The sequence below is a fragment of the Syngnathoides biaculeatus genome, chromosome 11, assembly GCF_019802595.1.
Source record: "Syngnathoides biaculeatus isolate LvHL_M chromosome 11, ASM1980259v1, whole genome shotgun sequence".
NCBI classification, from domain to species: domain Eukaryota; kingdom Metazoa; phylum Chordata; class Actinopteri; order Syngnathiformes; family Syngnathidae; genus Syngnathoides; species Syngnathoides biaculeatus.
The window spans coordinates 26,866,529-26,893,186 of record NC_084650.1 but is presented as its reverse complement, the minus strand read 5'-3'; the positions used below and the strand labels follow the sequence as shown (position 1 = coordinate 26,893,186).

Below are 26,658 nucleotides of genomic sequence, written 5' to 3'. Positions count from 1 at the left end.
CGCGACCCTCGTGAGGATAAGCGGTGAAGAAAATGGATGGATGGATGTGGTAATGTTATACTGAACATAGTTGCATATATTACATTACAAAGTCATATGGAACTTATCACATTAAAATGTGAACTTTATCACATTATAATCTGAATCTTTTCCAATTATAAACGCTAAAATTATCACATTAACACATGCATCTATCACGTTCTAAACATGGAATGTACATTTATAAGTCATGTCAAACGCATTAAAAACTTGAACTTTATCACATTATAACGTTAAACAACTCATGTGTGAGTTACAAACCATGCAGAATCTGTAAACACACCAAAAAAAATTATTAAAACTGCTTCACTATTTGTAAATTTTTTTTTTTTAAACTCTATGTATTCCCTGGATATTTACTGTACATTATACCAATGTTTGAATAAAAGACACCTGCCCTTTTTTGTTTTACTTCATTCATCTTTAATATTGCTCTTTTAACCAGTAATTCATCATCCTAATCAATTCTCGTATGACTTTTATTGCTGTCTGTGTTGACTTGTAAAACATCTCCAGTCTTTACCACCAGCAATATCTCAAATGACACTTTCATCTTGCAGTGCAGTTTGATCATTTTTCTTTGTTAACCACCAACATCAAAAGTATTCCGTTGCAGCTACATTGCAAGGCAGGCCAACAGCAAACTGTGTGCGTTTGCAATCAGGAAATGCCCTTGCAGTAATAATCTTGCATCTGCCGCCTTACCTCAGTGTCCTGCTGTCTGTCTGTCCGTCCGTGTGCGGTGTCAGAGCTGGTCTGGGTGGCCGAGGGGTATATCCTGAACTGGGACAGCAATCTGACACTCCCCAAACAGAGAAGGAATAGCCCATATAAACTCATCCCTAAATTCCTCGGACTCTGAGCTCACAGGGTTTTTTTTTTAACTCGAGTGAGGATGGATGAACAGAGTAAAAAGGGGGATGGGGCAAGTAGAAAGGTTTGCATCTGGACCTTCCAAAACTCTTTTCTAATAAAAACAGATCCTGGTTGTTTGCTTGTGAATCCGTTATAACAGCTGATATGATAACTGGGACACTTGGCTAAAAACATTTGAACATGGATTTTGCAAGTTCTCCCCATACCCGCGTTGGTTTTCTCTGGGGACTTTGCTTTCCTCCCACATCCCAAAAACATGCATGGCAGGTTAAAGGTCCACTATCATAAAATGCATGATTTTTAGTATGTTATAAATGAAAAAAATGGCAGCCGGTATGGACCCATCCCTTTTTGCACCACAAAACATGATTTTGATGTATATGACTTTTTGTAACTCCCACCATGAAAATGCTCTCAAGGGATTTGTTTTCGACAAGTAGCAGGAAGTGACGTACAGGGCTGTAGCGCACTCAGGCGGTCTCACATGTTTCTATTAGTTTTACCTGCTGGAAGGTAGCTCTTTGTTCCTTCGTGTTAACCTAAATGCCGGCCCGTTGTATTGCTGGATATTGCTCGAACACTCGGGAGGATGGATTTACTCTTCATACTTTTCCAAAAGACCCTGTTCGTCGTGAAAAATAGATTACACAGGTGCAAAGGACGAGAACTACGTGGGTTCCAAATAACAGGTAGGTGTGTATAGAGCTATTTAAAAAAATAATAGTGGGGGGGGTGTAATCCGCAAGTCAGGGGTACTAAATGTGTTGATGTGCCACCCCGGCCAAAGCCGTGCCCTCCGGGCCATGGTGGCTCATCTCCGCCGCGGAGGTGGATCAGACGAGGAGGCAGTTTGGCCGCGCCGTCATCGTCGCTCCTGGGTGTCATTGTTTATCAACGCCGCGGAAATGGATCGGACGGGGAGGCGGTTTGGCCACATGCGGTTTGGCCGTGATCCACATATCATCTAAATATAGCTCGAAACGATAGGGTAATACTGACCCGGTCACTTCACTCGGTTGTGAGATGTTCTCTTCATCGAAAAGAACTTCCGTGTCAGAAGGGGCATTGGAAAAATACGAATATCTCTGTTGTTCGTCTCTCATTGTAGGTGGCACAGTGTGTTTTCAGTGGCGAATGTCGCGGTGTGACGTCACGGAGAGAAGGTGCAGGCAATATGGCTACTACTTGGATGTCGAATTAGACTTTCGCAACTTTGCACATGGATGACGTGCTCTCCGCTCATTTTTTTCATATGGACATTGAAGTGAATAATGTTATATGTATTTTTCATTCCAATATCTATTTTAGAATGTTTATAGGTATGACATTTGACCTTTAATTGAAGACTAAATTGCCCATAGGTGTGAATGTGAGTGCGGATGATTGATTATATACTGCGTGCCCTGCCATTGGCGGGCAAACGGTTCAGGGTGTGGTCCTATGCTCCCGTGACCCTTGTGAGGATAAGGGGCTCAGAAAATGCATGGATGGATGGATTCATTTTGAATTAAATGAAAAAGATATCTTTTAAAACTATAAACATGTTATATAACTGCATTTTAATTTTAATATTAAATATTTTCCATGTAAATTAGACTTTAAAATAGCCACTCATGTTCACTAATGGTGCAGAGAGTAAATTTCATTTCACTTCAGTTCATTGCTGCCCGAGTGTCGGGTTTTGTTAGGGACCTCCAGGACAAAATGCGTCTGAACACACTACATGCGAGCCTTCATAACAGTAGGGAGTAAACAAGTTTTTTTTTCTTCAATTTTTGAGATTGTAGGGTGAAGCCGCAGCTGGCTACACGTGTGGACTGAAAGCATTGCAACAATGGGAAACGAAATGGCAGCATTTTGAGGGCTGTTAGCAACAGATTGGGGAGAAAAAAAATAAGTATGTGCTAGTTCATTTTTGGAATGCTGAACTGAACTTTGAACTCCTGGTACTTTATGTAGAAAAGGACCTTTCCTCACACTGGGTTTAGGGTTGTTGTCATGTTTCTGCATCCATTTTTTGTACTGCTTATCTTCACTATGTCGTGGGCACGCTGCAGCCACGTAACTCTGGGCGAGAGGCAGAGCACACCCGGAGCTAGTTACCAGCCAATCGCGGAAGGCGCACTATATACTCAAACAACCAATTGCACACACATTCACAATTAAAGGAAGTTTGGAGACTTTATTAAACTTACCATGCATGATTTTGGGATGTGGGGGGGAAACTGGAGTACCTGGAGATAATGCAGGCACAATTTCTCACCCAAGAGGACCCTCTGTACCAGGAGCTTTGGCTGGGTGTGGCCATGGTCCTGCCTTATGGGTTTCTCAGTTATCATATATGGCTCCTCTTATGCCACTGCACTGGCACCCCATGCTGATTCGCACTGATGGCAGCTGACTTGACTTCCAGTTTCGTCTTTAACCTCATCTTCGCTGGCAGCCCAAGCTGCCCCTCTTGGCAGAGACGTTGCTTAACGCCACCAACTTACTGGCATGTAATGACACCCTACATTCATTGTGACGATGATTAGAAAGCAGCAAAATCTATTAGTGGAGACCAGAATTTACATGTGGCAGCCCCGCATAAATAAATGTATTTGTGGGAAACTCTGCACCTGATGCCTCCACATAACTACGTTGGGCTGAGAAAATATATCTGCTTAAAGCCTCCAGTGGCTAGAGTATGTTGCACTGGGTTCTCACGGGTCTTTTCCATTGTGTGACAACGAGGCGCACTAAACTACTCTAGCCCGAAGTCTCGTTCTGCACACTTGCTGTCAAGTTATACTTAAAAATGAAAAGCTCTCTGAAGTCACTTTTCAGGGTTTTTACATTTTAAATTTTATTTTAACAAATAGCAAATTTCAAACACAATTACTTTAAATGAATATATTTAAAATTATTTTAAAAACAATATGCGCAGGTGTTTGAATCCTGTTGGTTTTAAAGTGGATTTTATGTACCGCACAGATTGATTCACTAAGGACAGCAGACGTCCAGGAGGAAAACACATTTTTCTTTTTTTCTTTTTTTATCTCTGTTGAGATTAGATATCGATTTTGGACCTTCCCGTCTTCACAAAGCCACCGTCCCTTTTAGAATACCTCCCAGCCTCAGAGAAAATATGGTGTCATTCAAGATGGGGAAATAAATCCCATCTGCAGATGAACCGTAAAATAAGATTTGTTGCCACTCTATTGTCCACTTGCACATGTTTACCCAAGTACGTAAATAAAAGCAGTGTATTGTTTATCTCCTGTGACTGGTGTCATCTGTGTTTGAGAGATGGCCTCCGCGGTGTGTTCTTGTCACATGGAGCTCCAGAGCCACCGGGTGCTGACAGATGACACAAGAACAATGCGCACCTGTCCTCACCCAAGTACTTAATGTATGTGAGGACAGGCCCTTTAAAACAGTTTGCGCTGTTAACCCCCAGATGAAACCCTTTTGGATTTGTCCAATCTGATGAAGCATTGAGCTTCACAGGTAGCAGCCTTAACGACAGAAGCAAGAACTGTGCAATTCATGTCTGGTTGGAATGATTGCCCTAGATGAAGTTCCGGACTGTTCTCATTCACTTGCAGGTGCCTTTGGGAATACTGTTGCAAGTTTGCCGTCATTGCAGTTTGACTTTCCACTTCGGGTGACATAATGTATGGGCTGCTGTGTGAGAGTCTGCATGACTTCATCAAGGAGTCGTACGGGGACGACGTGTGGAAACTGGTTCGAGAAAGGGCAGATGTCCGGCTCCACTCCTTTGTCACTCACCAGGTATCTCCCCAAAAAGTTTAATTGACACAAGTGAATGTTCAAGAGTGACTGTCACGCAGTTGTGTGACGTGGGAAATTTGATCAACTACAATTTCCTTTGCCGGTGAAATTGAAGTGCAATAACAAAATATTTCTTATTGATCTAATATCAACTAATCATCGGCAATTTTGATAGAAACTTTTTTATGTATAGTTTGTTATGAAACTGCTCAATCGGAATTCATTTTCAGGACCTCTAAGTGGATAAAATGCCTTGTTTGCTTTTGATTATCAATTACACAAAACCAGGAAAAGATTAGGGCAGTTTATAATAGAAAATAGAATTTTCATATGAATTGGTGTTATAGATGTCACTGATGGTGCAGTGGTACTTGAGACTTGAGAACAGTTCAGGTTGTAGTTGTAGTTTTTTGACTGAAGTTAGCTGGAATAGGCTCTTGCACTCCTGCAACACTTGTGAGTATAAGCGGCTTGGAAAATGAATAGAAGAGTCTATATAATAAATGTAGAAAAGATAAATGGAAGTTCAGGGATCCCTCTCGCTCCCCTCATATCGATCAATATCATTATCAACTTTCATATCGATATGATTGATATTTAGATTGATCCGCCGACTAATGTCAAGGGTGACGGCTTCTCTTTATTTGGGTCCCTAAGGCAGATACATACACGAATACAAAAAAACATACAGTACATGAATATCAAATATAAACTACACATACAGTACATCAATGCAATTCACCTTGTCATCCCCCAACCATTCAAATCCCATTTTATTGCTTCGCTTAGGTTATTAAATTTACTGAGGAATTATGAGTTTTTATATTAGTTGTACTGTATTTGTATAGTGCTACCATGTACTGTATTTTTGGTCAGATTATAAAAGGCCATACTCACAGTTCCATCCATGTATTGTTGGGCTTCCTCTAAGATTTTTGTGGTTATTTCACTGTCGGTTTTTCAAATATTACTTGAGAGCTGTTCGGAGGTCTGGACCGAAACTTCACCTTTTTCATTATTTTCATTAATCTAAAAATCCGATTTTTAAAAATGTAATTTTTAGGTTACTGAACTAGCTGGGATTCCCATACCTCAGAATAGATTCTGTATTTATTAAAAAAAAATGTAATAGTGTAAATGATTGACTCTAATTTCTCTGTGTATTCTTAAGAAGTGGATACGCAGTGTATTGTTCTACTTGTAGGTGTACAGTGAGAGTGTAATTCCTCGCATTGCAAAGGCAGCCAGTGGGGTGACCGGAACGCCCTACAATGAGCTGATGAACTCCTGGGGTGTGTACTTCCTGGGATTTGTGGGAAAGTACGGCTACGACAGGATCCTCAAGGTAGGTGACCAACAATCTTGTGTCTTGTGTCTTGTGTTGTAAAAAATAGTACTCACTTTGAACTCTATCATAAGCAAAAGCTATAAAAATATATTGATGACATTATTGTGGAACACAATAGATAGAACTGACTAATAGGAGCTAATGGGGTCATCCGACATAGCCGTACTTGTTTTTTTTTGGGGGGGGACATATGCACCCATATCACTGTCCAGTACAAAATTATCTTGTATTTTGTTTTAGGGCCTAAAAAGCCCAGTAGAGTTCCACATTATTGTAAATAACTACATATTTAAAAACCTTGAAAATGTTTGAATGATTCACATTTAATCCAAACTGACCACAGTGGTATCTTTGGTCATGGTGACATTGTTGACGGTACTCATCGTAGGTGAGTTGTTTTATGAGTCATGAGGAATTAGTGCGCTTCCGAGTTCCAAATCCATTCCCAACAGTTGACTACAAAAACTGTTACAGCGCCAAAAATAGCATGTTCCAAACTTGTTTTTTGTTCCTTAGAATTAACACCACAGCCAAATCTGCTCAGTCATCTATACGCAACAGGCAATAGAATATATATAATATAACCATCATCATCTGGCCGCCACTTTGATGTAGGCACAGGAAGTGCCTACATCAAAGGGGTGCAAACCGTGGTCGGTTTGCCGGGCCAAACAACCCCTAAAACACTTATTGGTGGTTTGGCCCCGCTTATTCAGGTACCTTGGGTGTTTATAAGGGAAAAAAAGGTGTTATTGTTTCAGGGCATTTATGTGTGTCAATTGTTTGCAGATGTTCGGTACTGTATTTGACGTACGGTATAGTCTCTAACTTGAAAATAGCAGGGGTTGGTTGGACTAAAACTGACTTGCTTCATTCATGTTTTTGCTCTCAGGTGCTGGGCCGTCACGTCCGTGACTTTGTCAACGGGCTTGACAACCTCCATGAATATCTGCGTTTCAGCTACCCCAAGGTGCAGCCTCCAACCTTCTTTTGCCAGGAGGAATCTGCCACCGGAGTCACACTCCACTACAGGTCTGAAAATTCTACAGAGTTAAACGCATTAGTCTTAAGGCATAAAACACAAAACCTTTAACGGGGGAGTAGCCCAGTGTGTATGAACTTTGCTTGAAAAAGTAATTGAGAGTGGATAATTAGTTCATGTCCCAAAAACAGAGACATGTTGCTTAGGAGGTTCCAATTCCCACTCAATTGAAAAAGAACAAGTAACCAAACATGAAACCCATATCTCCTTTCTAAAGGAGGCCCATAAGATCTTTTTGTCCATGTACTTCATGTATTTTTGGTCTATGAGCGCTACAGAGACTCATTAGTGTGTTTATTGAATTCTGCCTCCCATTCTGTAATGCAGGAGTAAGCGCAAAGGGTACCTGCACTACGCCATGGGTCAGTTGAGGCAGATGGGGAAGCAATTCTATGACACCGACATCCACGTGGAGGTCTTGTCTGAACAGATGGTGGGAGACTACTCCCATGTCACCATGAGGTATGCAAGCAGATCTGGAGACGGGGACGACATGCAAATATCACACAAAGAGGCTTTTGGGTGTGAGGTAGACCTGCTAACCACATGTACCACAGTTCTGCCAGAAATAGGTTAAATAGATTGCATTTACACTATAAAGTCCTTTATCTACACCTCATTGTGCCCAAAACATCTCATTTTTACATTAACATATACATTCATACACTAAATGGTCCATCCATCCATCCATCCATCCATCCATCCATCCATCCATCATCCATCCATCCATCCATCAATCCATTTTCTACAAGCTTACATGTGAGCTGGAGCCTATCCAAGCTGACTTTGGGGTTTGTACTTCCAGGCAATTGCACAAACATTCATTTAGATGGGTTGTCATATAATTGCCAAATTGCCCTTAGGTGTGATTGTGAGTGTGACTAAATTAAGTAGTGTATAACTATCTACACTACACTATCTAAACTGAAGTCTGTAGTTGGAGACAAAAATATGGGAACATGTACTCAGTTTTGCTAAGAATTCCAAGTTTTTTTTTAGGAATATGACTAACCTTATTAAGTCGAGCTGATTTATCAATGAAGTTATTCATATTTTTTCTGCACACTACAGTGGTCTCCCATCATTTTTGCATCAGATACTAGTTTCAGGTAACGACATAATAAACTGGCATAGAAACAAATGGAAATAAATGATGGAAAATACTGGAGCAGGACCTCGACAGGTGGATCGATCCACTGATGCAGACTTTGTATCGTCTGGCTATGGTGAAGAAGGAGCTAAATTAAAAGGCGAAGCTCTCTACCTACTCTCACCTATGGTCATGAGCTGTGGGTCATGACTGAAAGAACAAGATCACAGATCCAAGCAGTTGAAAGGATTTTCCTCTGGAGCATGTCCGGGCTCTCTCTTCGAAACAGGATGAGAAGTTTGGTCATCCGGGTGGGGCTCAGAGTCAAGCTGCTGCTTCTCTGGATCAAAAGGAGCCCGAAGAGGTGGCTGGGCCATTTGATTGGGATGCCTCCTGGACACCTGCCTGGTGAGGTGTTCTCGGCACATCCCACTGGAAAGAGGCTCAAGGGGATGAACGAGGACACAGAAACTATGTCTCCCAGGTGGTCTTGGGTTATTTGTAACTGAGCAGTACACTGAATGTAGTTGTAATTAGTGTATGTTTTTTTCCGATCTCACTTAGTGTTCTATAGCATGCCTAAAATATGTGATTACTGATTCGTCAACTCCAATCTTTAAATGTGGACGTGGTGCCATCCCGTCCCACTTGTCGACTGTCACATTTTACTAATTTTCATTCATGACGGCATTCATTCTAGTCAGAAGCATGTTGGATCTTGAGTTTGCAATACAGGTATGTAACGTATTTTTCTTTGCCACAACCGTATCCCTTAGTGGGAGTAGACTGTAGTTTTTGTTTCTCTTCAGACTCAATTTTGACAACTCTGCTTACCGCTACATCATGAAGGAGGATGAGGAAGAGCAGGAGATTCTGCCAATCACCTCTGATTTCTTCTTTGAGGTCTTTCCCTTCAACATTGTCTTCAGACAGGTAAAAGCTGCATGCATGGACTCGGGTAATATGTCGGAACCGGACAATTTATCGTATTGACAAAATGACTAATTTCTTTGAGTCTCCAGGACATGGTTGTGCACAATGTTGGCTCAGGACTTGCTACCGTCTTCCCTGATTTAGATGGAAAGAAGATCAACGATGCCTTCTTGCTGGCCCGTCCCCTGGTGGAGTTCACATGGAACATGGTGACGTAGCTCTTACCATGTACTCGTACCAAACCAAGTGGATAGTTTTGGCATTGTCTGCAGCATATTTCCTGGATTACTAGCCTACGGTGCACAATAACTGCCATGAGTGTTAACCACATGTGTGTTGTGTGTTCTTAGATCATCTCTCACCCCAACAACTTGTTCGAAATCATGTCCAAGGAACCTGTGAAAAGAGAGCGGAATCTCCACAACCGAGTCCAGAGTAAGAGTGGAAGCCACCTAAACAGTCGCAGGGGTGTGTGTCTGCTGGGCAAGGGCTCACTTCCATGTCGTTGTCCTGCGGTCACTTAAATGGGGTACACAGCTGACCACTATCATGATGAGGATTTTAAAAAAATGGCATATGGGTCATTCCAGAATTGGAGAATAATGTGGGCACTAACATTTTATTTTATTTTATTTTTTTGCTGTTTTGAAGATCGTAGCATATATTTTGCAGTGTTTTGCACAACCTTCGCAAGGAAGGCAAATCAATAAACTCATACCAAAAATAGAGGATTTGAAACTATATTTGATATACAAATTGGCAACTTATCAGGGGTGGTTCAGGGGTTGGGAGCAGTAAACTCTAGGAGCACCCTTGAACACACCCCTTAATCCCCCCACAAAACAACTCCCCCATCGTTGACAAAATGAAATTTAATAAAACCTTTTCGGATAGGGGCGGTATGGTCACTCAGCTAAAAAGTGTTGGCCTCACAGTTATGAGGTCCCGGGTTCGATCCTGGACCCGCTTGTGTGGAGTTTGGATGTTCTCCCCGTGCCTGCGTGGGCTTTCTCCCGGCCCTCCGGTTTCCTCCCACATCCCCAAAACATCCATCCATCCAACCATTTTCTTTGCCGTTTATCCTTACGAGGGTCGCAGGGAGTGCTGGAGCCTATGCCAGCTGTCAACAGGCGGGAGGCAGGGTACACCCTGAACTGGTTGCCAGCCAATCGCAGGGCACATGGAGACAAACAGCCACACTCACAGTCACCCCTAAGGGCAATTTAGAATGTCCAATTAATATTGCATGTTTTTGGCATTTGGGAGGAAACTGGAGAAAACCCACACAAGCATGGGGAGAACATGCAAACTCCACACAGGCGGGACCCCGAGTCCTCAGAACTGTGAGGCCAACGCTTTACCAGCTGAGCCACCGTGCGCTTCTCCCTAAAACATGCAACATTAATTGGACACTGAATTGCCCCTAGATGCTGGGATGGGCTCCAGCACTCCCGCAACCCTTGTGAGAATAAGCGGGTAAGAAAATGGATGGATGGATTTTTGGATAGCAGATTCATGTTTTTATTCGTTGTGGTCCTGATTGGTCACACAAGGAAAACTGGAGATCTTTTGGCTTGCGGAAGATGCAGGCCATATTGAGCAATCAGAAGATAGTACATTCTTGTATCTAATGCAGCTGATAAGTAATCATGTAACGAACGTTTAGCCTTCTGTAGTTTATCTTCGTTCCATGGACTACAGAACTGATCGGGACGTCACTTTATCGCACTCAATCCACAGTCAGAGTTTAATGTAAACAACGTGCAACATAAAATTATCACAGGAGTTTAACCAGACATTCAAAAAACTACAGGTAACAGAAACACGTCATTCGTGTTACATTAATTCATTTTTTTCATGGACAGGAAGGACTAATGTCTGTACAATGCATGGTGCAATGTATTCGGGGAACCACAATTTCTTCTTTGCCTAGCATTTGGCAGCTCCACAGATGTATTGCGTTATCACACAAAACTGTCTAATACAACATTTCATTTTGAAATAACAGAAATGGTCATTTCACAATCGAATTCTTGATGGTACTTCACTGAATTGATCCAAGTCTGTATTAAATCCTGCTTCAGTAAAATTTAAAATTGATATAGAGCTTGCTACTGTATTTTTGTTTTTTGTAATTTTATTTTACAGTAATCAATATCAATTTAAAAATATATATACAAAAACCCTGGATGATGTGAAGCAAAATCCCATGGTCCAGTGGAAACTATTATGTATAATCACTTTATTTTACTGTGTGATGAATAACTCTAGAAGTTAGAGAAATTTCTCATAGTTTAGGTAAATTGCTCTTCCCTATAGTCACAATTAGTCTCTCAAGGAATAACAAGCCATGGAGGATTCCAGCTCCGTGATGTCAGCATACTCCACTCACCTTTGCTAGATATCAAGTGGAAGGCCTTGAAACACCTGGAAAGTTGTACCTGTACAAGACTACTCTTTCTTTCTTCGTCGAGAATGAGCTGCTTGTTGCTCCATCTCAACAGCTGCACGGTATACGATAGCTTGTGTCAGAGTGCAGGGAAAGGAACCCATGATGCCTGTTGACCTCAGGGGCTGGGTGCAACGGAAAAATGTAATGCTGTAACGATGCCAACCCTTGCCTGGATCTTTAGCATGAACATCGGGCTCTAGGAACCCTACCTGCAGGCCCATGTAATCAAGTTGTTTCTCCTGCTATGTGACGCCAGGTAAGACACTTTGGCTTTGAAGTTTTGTATCTCCCTTACACTGTCTCGTATGGCTCGCTGCTGGCTAGGTTGCTTGTCCTCCAAAGACCTGATGTGTTTTTCCACATCTGCCACTCTGCTCACAATGGCTCGCTTGTCTTTTTTGATCTTCTTCTTTGAGTTACTCAGTTCGTCAAACTTTCATGGACCGAACATGCAGCAGAAGGTCTTTAGCTCAAGCAGGTGGCTTTTCATTGTCCCGCATGCTTATAGTTGAACAACAGAGACCCTCTTATTGTTCCACCGTCTGTCTTGCCTCCTTAGGATGATTTTTTACTTGACATAAAAGCCCATTTTAGCTCAGAAGGGAAGGTCACGAACATGTGTTCAAGACATTGAGTTTTAAAGGTATTGGGCAATCAAAAATCATAATAATAATACATTTATTTTATGGAGTGCTTTTAAAGGGTACTCAAAGATGTGTTACAAAAATACAATACTAGGGCTGGCTTTTCAGAGGGGATTTCACGGGGGGAGAGATCTGAATGTTACCGTCACATTGGGGTTTTTGGAACAGATCCCAGAGAGTGGGAGCAGAGATGGCCAGGGCTCTGTCCCCCGAGGTTTGATGCTTGCTACGGTGAGGAGGAGAGAATTTTTTTCATCAGAGGAGCAACAGGAGGGGGTTTGGTGGTGGAGGAGGTCAGAAACTTCTTTATTTCAATGGGATTCAAATTAACTGTCAAGCATTTCGGAAAAGCATTATCTTTAAACAAAACAACTATAAAGAAATAAATGATGGTTGTTGTTCAGTCATCAGTTGTATGCCAGGGAATGTACATTTATAAGCACAACTGTACATATATCGAGTCATATGGTTTGTACCCTTGTCATATTGGAATGAAATTGTAGGCTACACCTTTTTCAAAACCTGTAAGTGGTGGTGGCATATTGGAATGAAAGTACAGTATAGAACAATTTCATAAGCGCTAACTGTCAGTTTATGAAAAGTGAGGCTTCCCCCCCCCCCCCCTCCCACCACCACGTCTCCTTATCCCCTTTCCTACACAAACTACTCTCCTCTCAGTCTCTCTCATCACCTTGGCTATTGTGCTCCAGTCATCTGGAAGCTCATAATGTCAACTGCAAACCCCTCTCAAAAAATTACTGCATTTACCCAAGAATGAAGTGCTCTACATTACCCTAAAATAGTGATACCCAACCATTGTGCCGTGAGCTCTCTTCTGCCGTGCTGCGGGGGGAAAAAAAAAAAAATCAAATCGCCCTTAAATGGTCAAAATGTTATTTATTTACAAAAAATCTTTCTTCATCAATCGATGGCATTGATGTATAGAGACGGACAGAAAAAAATAAATGCTTTTCTATTACATGGCAGAAAGTGTAACTTGTGTATCCAGACTTTTTGGCCAGGCATTAGACTATTGTATGATTTAGTTCATATTGCCATTATGGCGATGGATCTACTTTTTTTTAAATTATGGATCTACTGGTGAAAAATAGAGATGGAGTCATTTCAAAAGAATCTCAACACTTGTGACATTTCCTGATTATGTATCAGTTAACCTAATTATACTCAACATTTTGAAGGTGACAAAGTTAAATTATTGAGTATAGATTGCTCCCTTAAAGACGATTTGGAATTGATAGCAATGGAACGAGCAGCCACTGTTTTACAAAATCTGGCCAGTTTTTACAAAAATGTATTGAATCGCAATATGTCACTCTTGAATAAGTAACAAGTGGATGGAGCTACACTATGATAAGTATTTATACTTTAATGGCAAACTTATCTATTTATTCTTTTGATGGAAATGGTTTTTCCTTATTTCATAGTAACTGAAACTGGGGTCATGCATCACAATGACGCTTTAATTTGTAAATATACTGTATACTGCTATTTCAATCGGTGCCCCACTCAGATATTAGTAGGGCTGGTTGTTGTTTTCCCAACCAATGATAATTTTTTTTCGCCCCCACCATATGAAGTTGAATCACCAGCCTCAAGCCCAAGTTGAATATCCTGACCTCTCTGTCTTCTCCCTGATCCAGATCAGTCAGTGCTGGGTCCCTGCTAATGTACAGCCCATCAGGGGCTTTGTGCTTATCTCACTGTCCTGGTCCACTGCCTGTGTGTGTGTGTGTTTCCCTGCGTTTGTGTGTATTTTCCGTACGTATATTATGTGTAATACACACATGCATGCTTGTGTGGGATGTAGTTTGTTTTCCTGAATTGTACAGAAAAATAAACATTTTCTAACGGGTTCTCAAAAGTTTTTTAATATAATAAATACTATTTAAGAATCACATTTACTACGACGACGGTTACAAGGGCATGTTTCTGTATTTTTTGCATTGATTGTTTGAAGCTTATTGGGGGCAGAAAAAAAAATTTCCTCCATCTCTGGAATGACCCCTATGTGTTGGTAGTGTGTGGTGTACCCTATCTCCAAAGTCGGCCACATACATAGAAATCAGGAGTGAGAATCCCTCAAACTAGTTGTTTACTGTAGTACCACGACTGAGCTGTGAGATGCTAAAGTGAAGGCCAGCAGAACAGCTAGAAGACGCTTGGCTTGCTGTTAGCATGCCTTGTAGCTGCATTGTGGTTGTAAACTGTTTCCTTGTCACGCTTATTGTGGTGAATGACGTGAGACAAAAAAATTTTCACGCAAAGCAAATTTCCATGTTAACAGACTGGCATAGAAACAAATAAAAACAAAATAATAGTGGTGGCGGGACGGTTAGATCGTTGGCCTCACAGGTCTGAGAAGTGGAGTTCAAATCCTGGCTCCGTCTGTGTGGAGTTTGCATTGATTGGACACTCTAAATTGCCCTTGGGTGTGATTGTGAGTGCGACTGTTGTCTGTCTCCATGTGCCCTGCAATTGGCTGGCAACCGGTTCAGGGTTTACCCTGCCACCAGCACACTGCAAATCAATTTTGTACTTGCTCCTTTTGAATGTGCACCATATGGAAGTAAATATATGCCACCAGGATTTGAATTTGAAATGTAAAGTGATCATATTTTCAATTGTTGTATTTCAGTGTAGCTTTTCAATGTTAGCAATTCAACTGGCCACAATTCGCTGTGTGAAATTCAACTTGCTACAATTTGCTCTCTAAAATTCAGTCTGTGCCACCAGGTAGGGTTACTTCACGTCAGAACCAAACAGCCAGCCAATCCAGTTACGCTTTCTTAGTATGTGACGCCATGTGACGGAGAAAGCGACACTGCGATTGGCTGGATGTTCGTTTTTTGTTTTTTATTTTAGACAGCGAATTGTTAAAATTGAAAAGTTACATTGAAATGCAACTATTGAAAATGTGACCACTTTACATGTCAAATTCAAATCCCGTTTTCTGTGGCATTTAAAATTCAAATCCTGGTGGCACATGCTTACTTCCATACCACCACTGCAGTTTGGAAAAAAAGAACAAAAATCACACAAGCATAAAAAAAAATGTAAATTAAAAGTACTGAAAAGAATCTCCTCATGTAAGGGAGCAAAAGTTGCATTTGTTAACAAAAACAAAAAGGTATTTCATAAAACAATTTTCATAAGTACAGCTAAACCAAAAAGTTGCTTTTGTAAAAAACATAGCATGAATGTAGCTTGTTACAACAAAGCTCTGCTGGTGAACGATAATTGCTCAATCTAATCTTTCAAGGACAGCCAATAATTGAGCATTTTGTGAGTTTGAATCCAGGGGAGGGGAAATGCTCAAATTTGACTCCTTTATCAGTTTGTGTGTACTCCGCTGTCAGAAAAACTCAATCCATTTCACTTTGTTTGGAGCAGAAAGTCGTCTTTTCTTGACAGTGAAAAGTACTACTTGATAAAAGCTTGAACGTTTAGGATGAAATGGAAGTGTTTGATATTTGAAAAACTCTTCCCTGAGAATGTGTTTGTTAGGGGTGTGAAGAAAAAAAAGATTAAGAATTGTCAATGGATGCTATAAGATTACAACAACGTACAACTTTGGTATAAATGAAGCTTCTCAATGAATTCCAAATAGCTCATTGGCACCAAGACGACACATTAAGTGGCAAAGCAATTTCTTGAAAGCTACGCTAGCTGTCAAAAGTTCAGACAAGGTTTAATATTTGCTTGTGATGAACTTTTGACTGGTGATGTAGCGTAAAAGTTGGGATTCACTGTACGATATTAATGGAGCCTTTCAATTGTCACCCTCTTTTTTTCTTCTTTCTTTTTCTGAAGCTCAATTTTGTACTCCACAGATTCCGACTATGAAAATGCAAATCGGTCTGCTGATGTGGACGTGGAGCTCATGGCTTTTCAGTCTATTATTGGGGACGATTACAAAGGTTTGGACCTCTCTGTTTCCCATAAAGCAAGAGTGCATAGACAAAAGTCACTTGCAACGTAAAGTTTAGGTTGGTTTCACATTTCATCATGTTCTGTTTTAGATGGTAACAGCGCCAATGCCATGGAGAGCTGGGGCGACGGGAGCCGATGCCTCAAGCTAAAAGGGCAAATGAGATACATGCCTGAGTGGGAGTCTATCATTTTTCTCGGAACACCGGTGTGAGAATTCCGTGAATGCTCACACATCCACATTCAGAAGCACAAAGAAAGACAAAATCCGACATGAAAACATAGTGTACATACTCGTGCATTCAAAGAAAGCATTAATGGCCTTTTCCATGTCATACACAGTTTAGGATCCGTATGTCTTTTGCTGTGGAACGAGAGAGTTTGATAAACTTTACTTGTATTCAGATGAATACTTGTAAAATACTACAGGAGAAAAAAGAGAACAGCAGAATATCAGTATTTGATTAAAAAAAAATATCACTAAGTGTATATCAGCAGTCAACCAATCCCTGTTCAAATGGCAGGTTTTGTGACAGAAATTAGATAAATCTTTTCCCCCCAAAATTCCAGCATTGATGTGACCGGTACAACTCGATTGAAATTTTAAAAAAATCTTTTTGAGAGGGGAAGTAAAAATAAATAAGAAATAAGTGCACACACGGTTAAAACTCACATTCAACCTCAGGGTAACACCTACTATAATTCAAAGTACCTTTGATTAACCCCAAATGCATTTCAGATGTTCTAGTAGGCAGATCCATACACTGTTTTTTTTTTTTTTTTTTTGCTTTCTAGGAGAAGCCTGAATACTTTGTGCCAACATGACTTCTATTTTGAACTGTTTATATGTAAATCAGCCTCTATTCTAAGTAAAGAAAATAAAGTCTCAAAGCTTTTAAACAGTTCAAAGTTGCAGTTAGTATTGGTGCCACCCCCCACAAAAAAAAACATTAATTCAAGCATAAAAAATTGCAGAAAACTTAGATAATTGGCTAATTCTGAATAATAATGATTTGCACACTTGTACTCTTTTTATTTTGCCACAAAAATTAGGCATTTGAGCAGGGGTGTTTGGACTTTGAATAACAACTGTAATACTGTATATTTGGACCTGAAATGCAGTCCTATGCCCTTTGGGGGAGCGATGTGACAAGTACAGTCATTACGTGGTTCAGTTGTCTTTCAATTAGGCTTGGGTTTTTCATTTTGACTTCACGTTAAGTCAACAAATAGAGTTCCGTACCTAGTAAAACATTATTGGCTATAAAGGCAATCCTCAATCTCACAGTTGCTACAGCATCGGCTGCGATGATTTCCTCCATTTTCACTCGCAAATTGTTTAATCAATACCTGCCACATTTTGTTCATCTGGCTTGGCTCTTTAATCTCGTTTATGTGCATGCGCAGGATGGAGAGCCTGAGCGCTATGTTTAAAACTGGACTGTACATCAATGACCTGAGTATGCACGACTCCAGCAGAGATTTGGTGCTGGCAGGCACACAGCAGTCGGAGGAGCTGAAAAGAGCACTTATACAGGTTTGTCCTTTTAAAGAGCAAGCTGCACTTGTGCTATACTTGTGGATCTACAGTCATTTTACATCACTGTACTTGCAAACGTTGTTTTTCCTTTTTATCTTGATTCTGTCCTGCACTGTCAATACAGGAACAAAAGAAGTCCAGCAAGCTAGAGGAGAGCATGAAGATGTTGGACTATGAGATGAAAAAGACAGATGACCTCCTATACCGAATGATTCCAAAGCCAGTGGCAAAGAGGCTGCGCAAAGGAGAGCCGGCTGTAAACACTTGTGAGGTCAGGAATGAAGAGCAAAAAAAAAGAAAAATTCCTTGTTGCAAGGCACTTCTTCATTTCAGAAGCACAGTCAAATAATTGTAATTGTAATTGCATGGTTCTTCCAGGTGTTCCCAGATGTGACCATTCTTTTCAGCGATGTGGTGGGATTCACTCGCATCTGCAGCCACATCACTCCCATGCAAGTGGTGTCCATGCTCAACACCATGTACACTTTGTTTGACACGCTCAGCGAGAAGCACAGAGTCTTTAAGGTCGGTGCATGTTTTCCTCCGTTTGGTTGTATTTTGTGTGTTGGTCAGCGCATGTTCACTTTGAGTTTCTTGCCTCGCAAGGTTGAGACCATCGGAGACGCCTACATGGTGGTCGCGGGGGCTCCGGAGAAGACCAAGTACCACGCCCATAACATTTGCGACATGGCCTTGGACATGGTGCGCTCCATAGATCACTTGAAAGACCCCTCAAATGGGAACAATATCCAGATTCGTGTCGGTGAGTTGGACGGACACATCTATGCTGGTGTTAGACCACATGAACCGTGGGTGTCAAATACAAGGCCCGTTGGCCAAATCTGATCCTCCATGCAACAATTTTTCTTTGACTTGTTCTCAAATCCCAACATTCATCATAAAAATGATAATAATACAGTGGAGGGCCAATTATCGAAAACACTGAACCAATTAGTTAAGGAACGAGTGAAACTCGCACACGCTCTACACACTCACCTAGTTTGTTTGCATATTCAGTGGAGTTGGGCTTCACGCTAGCGGAGGTCGAGGCTGGTGATACGCTTTTGGCGGAACATCAGATTTGTCCGCTCATTTGAACCAGGATCAAGCCAATATAAACATCAGTGCTGTGAGTGGTTAAAAAAAAAAAAAAAAAAAAAAAAAGGCAGCACAGTACAAATGCAGCTTAAAGAAGCATTTCAATAGCCTCTCTGGGGCACTTCAGATAAAGCTGAAGCAATCACAAACACCACTGCTGATTTATAGCATCATAATTCAGGCTCTTGGAACTGTTACCGTTGTGCTTGTCTGCAGTCTTCACATGATAAAGGGAAGACAACCTAGTGATGTACTTATAGTATAGCAAAATATTCAAGCTGTTGTGTGTATCGTTACATCCCCGAGTGTCAATGCATTTATGTAGTTTTACTAATTATCGGCCCCCTGAAGGCAACCATTAACATGACGGAAGCAAGGTCGGCACCCCTAACATAAATGGACCTGTTTTTGTTGTGGATGCAGGCATTCACTCTGGGATGGTGGTAGCGGGTGTGGTGGGACACAAGATGCCCCGTTACGGTCTGCATGGCGACACGGTCCACACGGCGTCTGCCATGGAGAGCAACGGAAAGGTCAGGACAGAAAAAAGGAACAAAGAAGGAACTGAAACTGCAGCATGCAGTATTGTGAATCCTTCCTACACAGGGACTCACCCATTCGCTTTTTTCCAAGATCTGTATTTCTGTGAGCAGCTCACTTTTCTTCTGGGTTTATTAGTCGAAGTTTTGGAGAGTCTTCGTGAGGATGTCAAATTAACTGAATGCTCTTCTTTTTCTGTGGGAGTCATTGTCAGTTGGCTAACCAGCTTCATGGTACATTTGCGCCACCAACAGATACCGTACTGGCACTACAAGGAAATCAATGTGAATTAAAAGTGGCGGGCTGTTGTCAAGTTAGCTGCCACTATATAGTGGTAAAGGCACTAAAGCGTACTTGTTTTGGGGGGTGAGGGAGTCCATGACTTGGTATTCAGTATTCAAAGAACCAGAAGGGGTCTTTGGGTTGGGAGGGGTCGGGGGACATTTGTAAAGAATGCCTTTGGCTTGTTTGTCTTCATCAGGAGATGCATATCCAGCTCAGCAGTGCCACCTACGAGCACCTTAAAGGAAGCCACTTTATTTTTGAGAGGAGGGGCACCATTACCATCAAGGTTGGAACCTAAACACCCATGACAGAAATTGTAGCTTATACTGTACTTATCTGCCATGACAATACAATTAATTGCTGTAGGACACATGAATAACACAGTGGCGTAATACGTCGTCAGTTGATAAATGTTATCTGCATACACAAAACCTCGCCAGAGGCGACAACTGGTGCAAATGGAAGATGTACGTATCAGCAAACCAACTAAAACAACTGGCAATGTTTTGCTTGTGGGCAGGGAATATGTTTAGCATTCAGAGATGGTAAGCGTTGCTTCTTTGCTTTTCTTTTTATCTCTGAGCCTTGTGGAGAGGACAATTTGTGTTAATGCCAGCAAAGTTTCTCCCTAGGCTGCTGTCAGGAAGAATCTTAAGAAAAGTTTTTTTTTTTTTTTTAAACTTCCTTTCATGAGGCAACTTGAATTCAGATTCTGGTTTCTCCCAGTCAATGATGAAAGAAAAATGACAATAATAATAAATAAGTAATCATTATTAAATAAACATTCAGTAAATAAGTAATAAAAATGTAATATTAGTTACAATGTCAAAAATACATTTTTACACTGCCAATTTATGAATTGCATGTCTATTTTACATAATCTTAATATTAGACACAGTAGAATGGAATATTTTTAAGAAACATCACAGTAACGCCATGTATATCCAGTGAGTTAAGTTCTGCACCAACCTCGCAATAGGTCAAATCCATGAAATTCAAAACACTTTTAAAAAAAAATTAATTATGCAAATTTTAAAGCTGTATCAACCTCCGCAGACTCTCATTAATCTTCCTCACACTCCTATTAAGATACACTATAATCTTCTAAACACATTTCTACTCTGAAACACCTTTTAAATTCTTAACCATACCGTACTGGACAGTACTACAGTACGATGTGTGGATTTTATTCCTTGTAGAGTCCAAAGCAAACATGGTAAAGCAGCGTTTCGCTATTATACTGCAAAAAAATGGAAAAAGTTCCCAACAGAGGTGACATTAGCCCCAAGTGTGAGTGTTTTAAAATCCAGACTAAAAACAATTTTTTTCCTCATGCCTTTTTGGTTCTTCCACTTTTCAGCCATGTAATAAAATCTGTTTTAATGGTACCTTTTGTTTTTGTATTTGAATACTTTTTATCATGTAAAGCACAATGAGTTAGTTACCTTGTGTATGAAATGCGCTATACAAATACCTTTGCTTTGCTTTTGTAATACAGTTTGCTATTACGTAACATGTACTGTATGTATTATCATGACACATTTACTCAAGATCCCACGATATGGAAAACTATGTGCAATATAAATTTTACAAAAAATTCAAAATGCACTAAGTACCTCAATAGGTGAACCGCTATATATCAAGGGAACAATTTTTTTTAAATTCTTCTAATATAATGTACATAGACATTACTTTCAAAACTGAGAGCCATGTCAATCTTTCTTGATGTGCTTTATTAATTTCATAATCTGCTAAACAGTTGGTTTATTATTGTATTGTGCTTTTTATTTTTATTCATTAGTTATGTGCACATTTATGCCAATTTAATCCAAATATGCAGTTAGTGTAAACTACATTTTTGTCTGTTGATGATATATTTTAGCTGGAAATTGCGAGAGATGAGTGGCATACTGTCAGATGAAGTTGTGTTATGAAAACTATTTCCAGTCGCGTCCATTATGTAATGTCTTCATATCCCTGATTTTATCAGACCATTTTAAGGAAAAGTGTACCTTACTTTTGCTCTTCCTTTAGGGCAATGTTGAAATTGAGACCTACTGGCTGAAAGGTAAGCGGGACAAAGATGGAAATGCCCAAGCAGCGTGTCCTCAGTTTGAGAGCCAAAACATCAGTAAGGCCATCAGCAAGGCCACCATCACTGAGGTCATGGGGGACGAGGAGGGACTGGTAGGACCACAACAAAATCTTTCATGATGCTCAGATCCATACTGAAATCTAACACCTTTGATACCAGATCTTTAAAATCAACTTCAGTACTTAAGCCAATTGATGTAATATGAATATCCCGTACTTTATATGAGTCATGTATTTACTTACTCCCTTGCTCCCCGTTGACTATTTTGGACTTTACCTGCTTGCAGGTTTTCCCATTGGTGGCCGGCGAGGATGAGGATGACGTCAAGTCCATTCATTCTCATCGGATCAAGATGGAGATTTCAGGCCATTCTCTGGAGGAGTCCATGGAGGAGTGTAGAGTGGAGGAGATGTCAGTCCATAAGGTACAAGCGAAAACCCGTTTGATGCGGCAAGCTTTGTTGTTTTATTCAAATCGCCTGTTCACAATGAGCTCGTTGTGTTCTCAGTCCCATTACAAAGACGCTTTGCAGGACTGCATGGAGGACGCTCATCTGGAGCTGGAGTCTCCCGAGTCTGACGGCAGGGACTCCATCATGGAGTCACGTGCCAGCTCCTGCGACTCCCGCTGCTCCAAGAGTGCCATGTGTTCTGTGTCCTGAACCAGTACACACTAAAATGAAGGGAGTAGATCTGGATACAAGCATTTATTACAGCTTCACATCGAAGTTGTTGTTACACCAGAAAGTGTTCATTGCCATGTGGTTCAGATGAACATACTCTATGTATTTTTTTTTCTTGCTGTGTTGCACGCTGTAGTCCTGACAAATGCCCTTTCTCTTTTAGAATATTTCTGCAACAATGAGCTTGTTAACCCAGCGGAAATAAATCAGGTTGACTTGGAACATGTGTGCAGTCATGACTGTCTGATTATTATTATTATTATTATTATTACAATCACCCTTCAAACCAATCTGAACTGTGTGCAACAGGTTTTCACAATTAGCCGACTGTTGGCCGGTGCTTGTGAAATTTGTCAATGGCGTCACATCGATGCAGATGGAGCAGCCCATCCAAAATGCAGACGAGCTATCAGCAAAACAAACAAAGATACTGCTGTGTTTAATCATAAGTGAGACCCAGTGTGCTGTACCTTACCAACGAACCTCAAAACTCGATTCATTGGTAGATGTGTGGTGCTCAATCGCATGGGGTATGACGACCAAGAGTGGGGACCTGGAATTTTTTCACGATGGCACACTTCAGTAGCGTTCAGCCATGTCGCTTAGCTTGCAGTGAGCCATAAAGAGCCCACGTTTTTTTTGCTTATTTAGACCTCAAAAGGGTGTCTCTAGCATGGACTTAGTCTAAAAGTATCAGTTTTATTTCCCAAAACACCTTGGTTTTGTAAAACGGCTATCCAGAAAAGACCCCTCTAACAGTTACCTCTGTTTGACCCAGTTTCGCATCTGTCCATTCATTCATTTTCCATACCGCTGATCTTCACGGGCTTTGTGGGCATGCTGGTGCTGATCTCAGCTCACTGTGGGCAATAGCACAACTTAAAATGGTTGCCAGGCAACTGCAGGGCACATCAAAAACCATTCACACACTCATTCACACCTTTGGGAAAACTTCATAGTCTTCAATTAACCTACCACATGTTTTTTCACTGGCATACCTGGACAAAGCCCACAGAGGCATGGGAAGAATATGCAAACTCCACACAGGTGAGGCCGGATTGGACCCGCGGTCCTCAGAACTGTCAGTCAGCCCTTTCCTCTGACTGGTTGCCGCCGTATAGAAAACCCACGAGTGAGAGCGCAATTTTTTTACGTTGACAGTGCTGGCTTCCGAGCAGAGAGGGAAGTGGAGATCTTTGTTAGTGATGTAGATAAACCTGAGAAATTGGAATAACCTGATTTTGGGCCTCTTGGTAGAAAATGTCTGGAACTCAGGAGTCCGTGAACAAGTTTAATCATATTACAGATGGTTACTGAGGCATCTTGGAGAAAATATTATATCCCAAATACTAGAAAACGGTTTGTCAAAATACAGGACCTTTGAAAAGCTACATTCTCTTAGCATAGCGCCGTATCGTAACTCTGAGTAATGTAATATTTAGCAACCTAATGCAATGTTGTAATGTGTAACAGTCAATAGTGTAACACAACATAGCATAACACATTGTAATGCAATACAAAATAGCACTACGCAAAGCAATGTAAGGCAATGTAGCATAAACACAGTGTAGTGCAAATGAGTGTAAGACAAACTAGAGTCACGCCAGGTAGAGGAACAGCATAACACAAATTCGTCTAATGTAATGTAGAATAATGGAACACTGTGTTATGACAGTGTAATACAAAATGCAGTACTTTATGTTACATAATATGTTAGGTAACACAATGCAACTCTAACCATAAATATAATCCTCTGCAAGGCAACAATGAAACATTTGTATTCTTTTATAAGTGATTCAACCATTTTTAAGTACTGCCAATTAATTGGGAAAAAAACAAGTTTGCGTGTTCTCCTCGTGCACGTAAGGGTTTTCTCCTGGCACTCTGGTTTACTTCCACATCCCCAAATCATGCGTGGTAGATTGAGTGAAGACTCTAAATTGCTCGTAGGTGTGAATGGTTATTTGTTTCTATGTGCCCTGATGAGCCGGCGACCAGTTCATTGTGTTCCCCGCCTGTCGCCTGAAGATAGCTGGGAAAGGCTCCACCATGTCCGTGACCCTAGTGAGGATAAGCGGTACAGAATATGGCTGGATGGATGCGTGTTTTCAGGAAGTGAGAGGAAACCGGAGTACCTGAAGAAAACCTTTTGCAGGCACAAGGATAACATGCAAACTTCACACAGGTGAGGCTGGCTTTTAACCCACAATGTCAGAACTGTGGGGAAGATGTCACCATGCCCCCCATGATTATTTTTATTATTATTACCATTATGTAGAGTAACATGTGGGAGCAGTGGTCTCCCCGGTCAGTGGGCTAACACCGCCCCCCCCTCCTCCCGTGCCCCTGTGGCCCATCAAAAATCGACAAAATGGAATGAAGTCAAAATGTCTTGGAGAGAAACACCAAAGGCGACAAAGTGAAATGGACTCAGAGAGCAAACCACACACAGAGATGGATCCATCCCAGCCGCATGGATCTTTCCCACGGTCCGGTCAGCCCGCTAAAAATGGGCTTGAGCCGCCTTTGCCCGTCAGACGCGATTCACGACCGACACGTCAGTGGAGGTGCACTGAAAGGTGGCGTCCTCTCGATCGGGGATGCTCTTGGCGTCGCCGCGGGTGTTAGTTGGCGTCGACGTGATGGAACAGTGGAAGCAGAAAGCGTACAAGAACGCCGCGATGAGCATGAGGCAGACGGCGCAAAAAATGATCACGATGACGACGGTGTGCGGTTCCATGTGTGCCTCCTCCCAAGGCAGCTGTGTAGTTGCGGTCGGGGGGCCAAAGGTCATCTTTGTGGTGGTGAGAGAACCTGGTGGGATTACTGTGGGTGTCAGGTGCATGACTTGTGGCGTGACTGAAGCCCTACAGGAAAAATACTTCATATCCAGCATGCACCTCTCAATAACATTTTCATGATACAAGCCACATTTCAGTTTCAATTTAAAACCAAAAGTGAACAGGATGTCTTTTGTTCCTACCTGTGTGTGTGTTTACGTGTTTTGATCCTGTCTGTCAGGGAGTCTTCTTGTGCAGCTACGGTGGAGTGACAGACATAGAGGGAGAAAAAGGGAGGGGAGGAGACCGAGCTGGAGGATGGAGAGTATCAAGCGAGGTTGCCATGGAAACTCCAGGGACAGTGTGACAACGTGCACTACGATCAAGGTTTGTTTATTTATCCATCCGTTTTCAGAATGACATGCCGTGACCAGATGATTTTGGTTGAGAGATAGGATCCTACTTGGATTAGGTGCCGTTCAATCCCAGGCGACATATAGATGAACAAGCATAAACCTTACAGTCTTTAGTGAATTTAACGTGTTTTTGGAATGTGGGAGGAGAAATCCCACACACGCAATATGCAAACTCCACACAAGAGGCCCTGAGACGAGATTCAAACCCAAAACCTCTTGACTGAGGCAAACCCACTCGAGTGTTGCTGGTGATCAGACACTCTTACACCGCCACCTGTTGGTTGAAGAATCACTTCTGAACAACGCGGTAACCTTTCGGGCTCCACATGGTTCCCCACTCCCCAGAGCTCCTTGAACAGAATGTTGAGGGATTGCGTGTACTTTGTGTTGCCATGGAGATTTGCACCGCATACAGTACGCTGTGCCAGAATATTGAGCCGTGAAGGCCTAATGTAGAACTTCAGCAAACGTCAAGGTCACCCTCAGGTGCAATGTTAGGTCAGGAGAAAGAAGCAGCCGCATGGGCCCCTGGACACCTTCGTCCAAGGACAAACAACTGAAGTCTCAGGGAGTCAGCAAATGTTCTGCAGATTACAGCAACTAAACTGAAGGAGGGTTAGCTTGAAATTTACACATGCACGTGAAGCACTCTGTCAGGAACAAACCGGTAAATTCACAACCATCTCTCTTAAAAGAAAAACATAACTCAAAGAATAATTACTTCCAATGCGTCTTTTGCTGTGGCCTTCCAAAGACAAGTTCAGAAATGTGCAGTTTCACCTCGGCAAGTGACCTTTTCTGACGTTGCTTTTTGTCATTTTTATGTTTTCCATCTGCAAAAAAGATGGCGTGGAAAGTTGTAACGTTGCAAAAATGTGTATGTCAGTGTGTCTCGACCTCCACTGACGCCCTGAGACCGATTCACTGAACCCAACCAAGTGTTTGATCAAATGCAGGTGAAGAACTGCCATACACATACTGAAAGGCTCCCTCCCATACACCCACACCTAAGATGCTTTCACGCACTAATGATTTTTGATGAAGAATATTCCATATTGACAAGAATTTGAAAGCAG

At 41.5% G+C, this 26,658-nt stretch overlaps 1 protein-coding gene across 1 annotated transcript; it reads left to right on the top strand.

Moving 5' to 3' along the window:
* The first annotated feature begins 4,323 nt into the window (after window positions 1-4,323).
* On the top strand, window positions 4,324-22,587 carry LOC133508445 (soluble guanylate cyclase 88E-like). The gene is made up of 19 exons (XM_061834513.1): window positions 4,324-4,404; window positions 4,503-4,689; window positions 5,894-6,034; window positions 6,930-7,069; window positions 7,407-7,541; window positions 8,979-9,102; window positions 9,192-9,311; window positions 9,453-9,537; window positions 16,050-16,136; window positions 16,239-16,356; window positions 17,554-17,683; window positions 17,811-17,957; window positions 18,065-18,211; window positions 18,293-18,449; window positions 19,208-19,317; window positions 19,806-19,895; window positions 21,644-21,796; window positions 21,991-22,128; window positions 22,213-22,587. The coding sequence occupies exons 2-19, from the start codon at window positions 4,570-4,572 to the stop codon at window positions 22,363-22,365; spliced, it is 2,295 nt and encodes a 764-aa protein (XP_061690497.1). The 5' UTR covers window positions 4,324-4,404; window positions 4,503-4,569; the 3' UTR covers window positions 22,366-22,587.
* The last annotated feature ends 4,071 nt before the right edge of the window (window positions 22,588-26,658 follow it).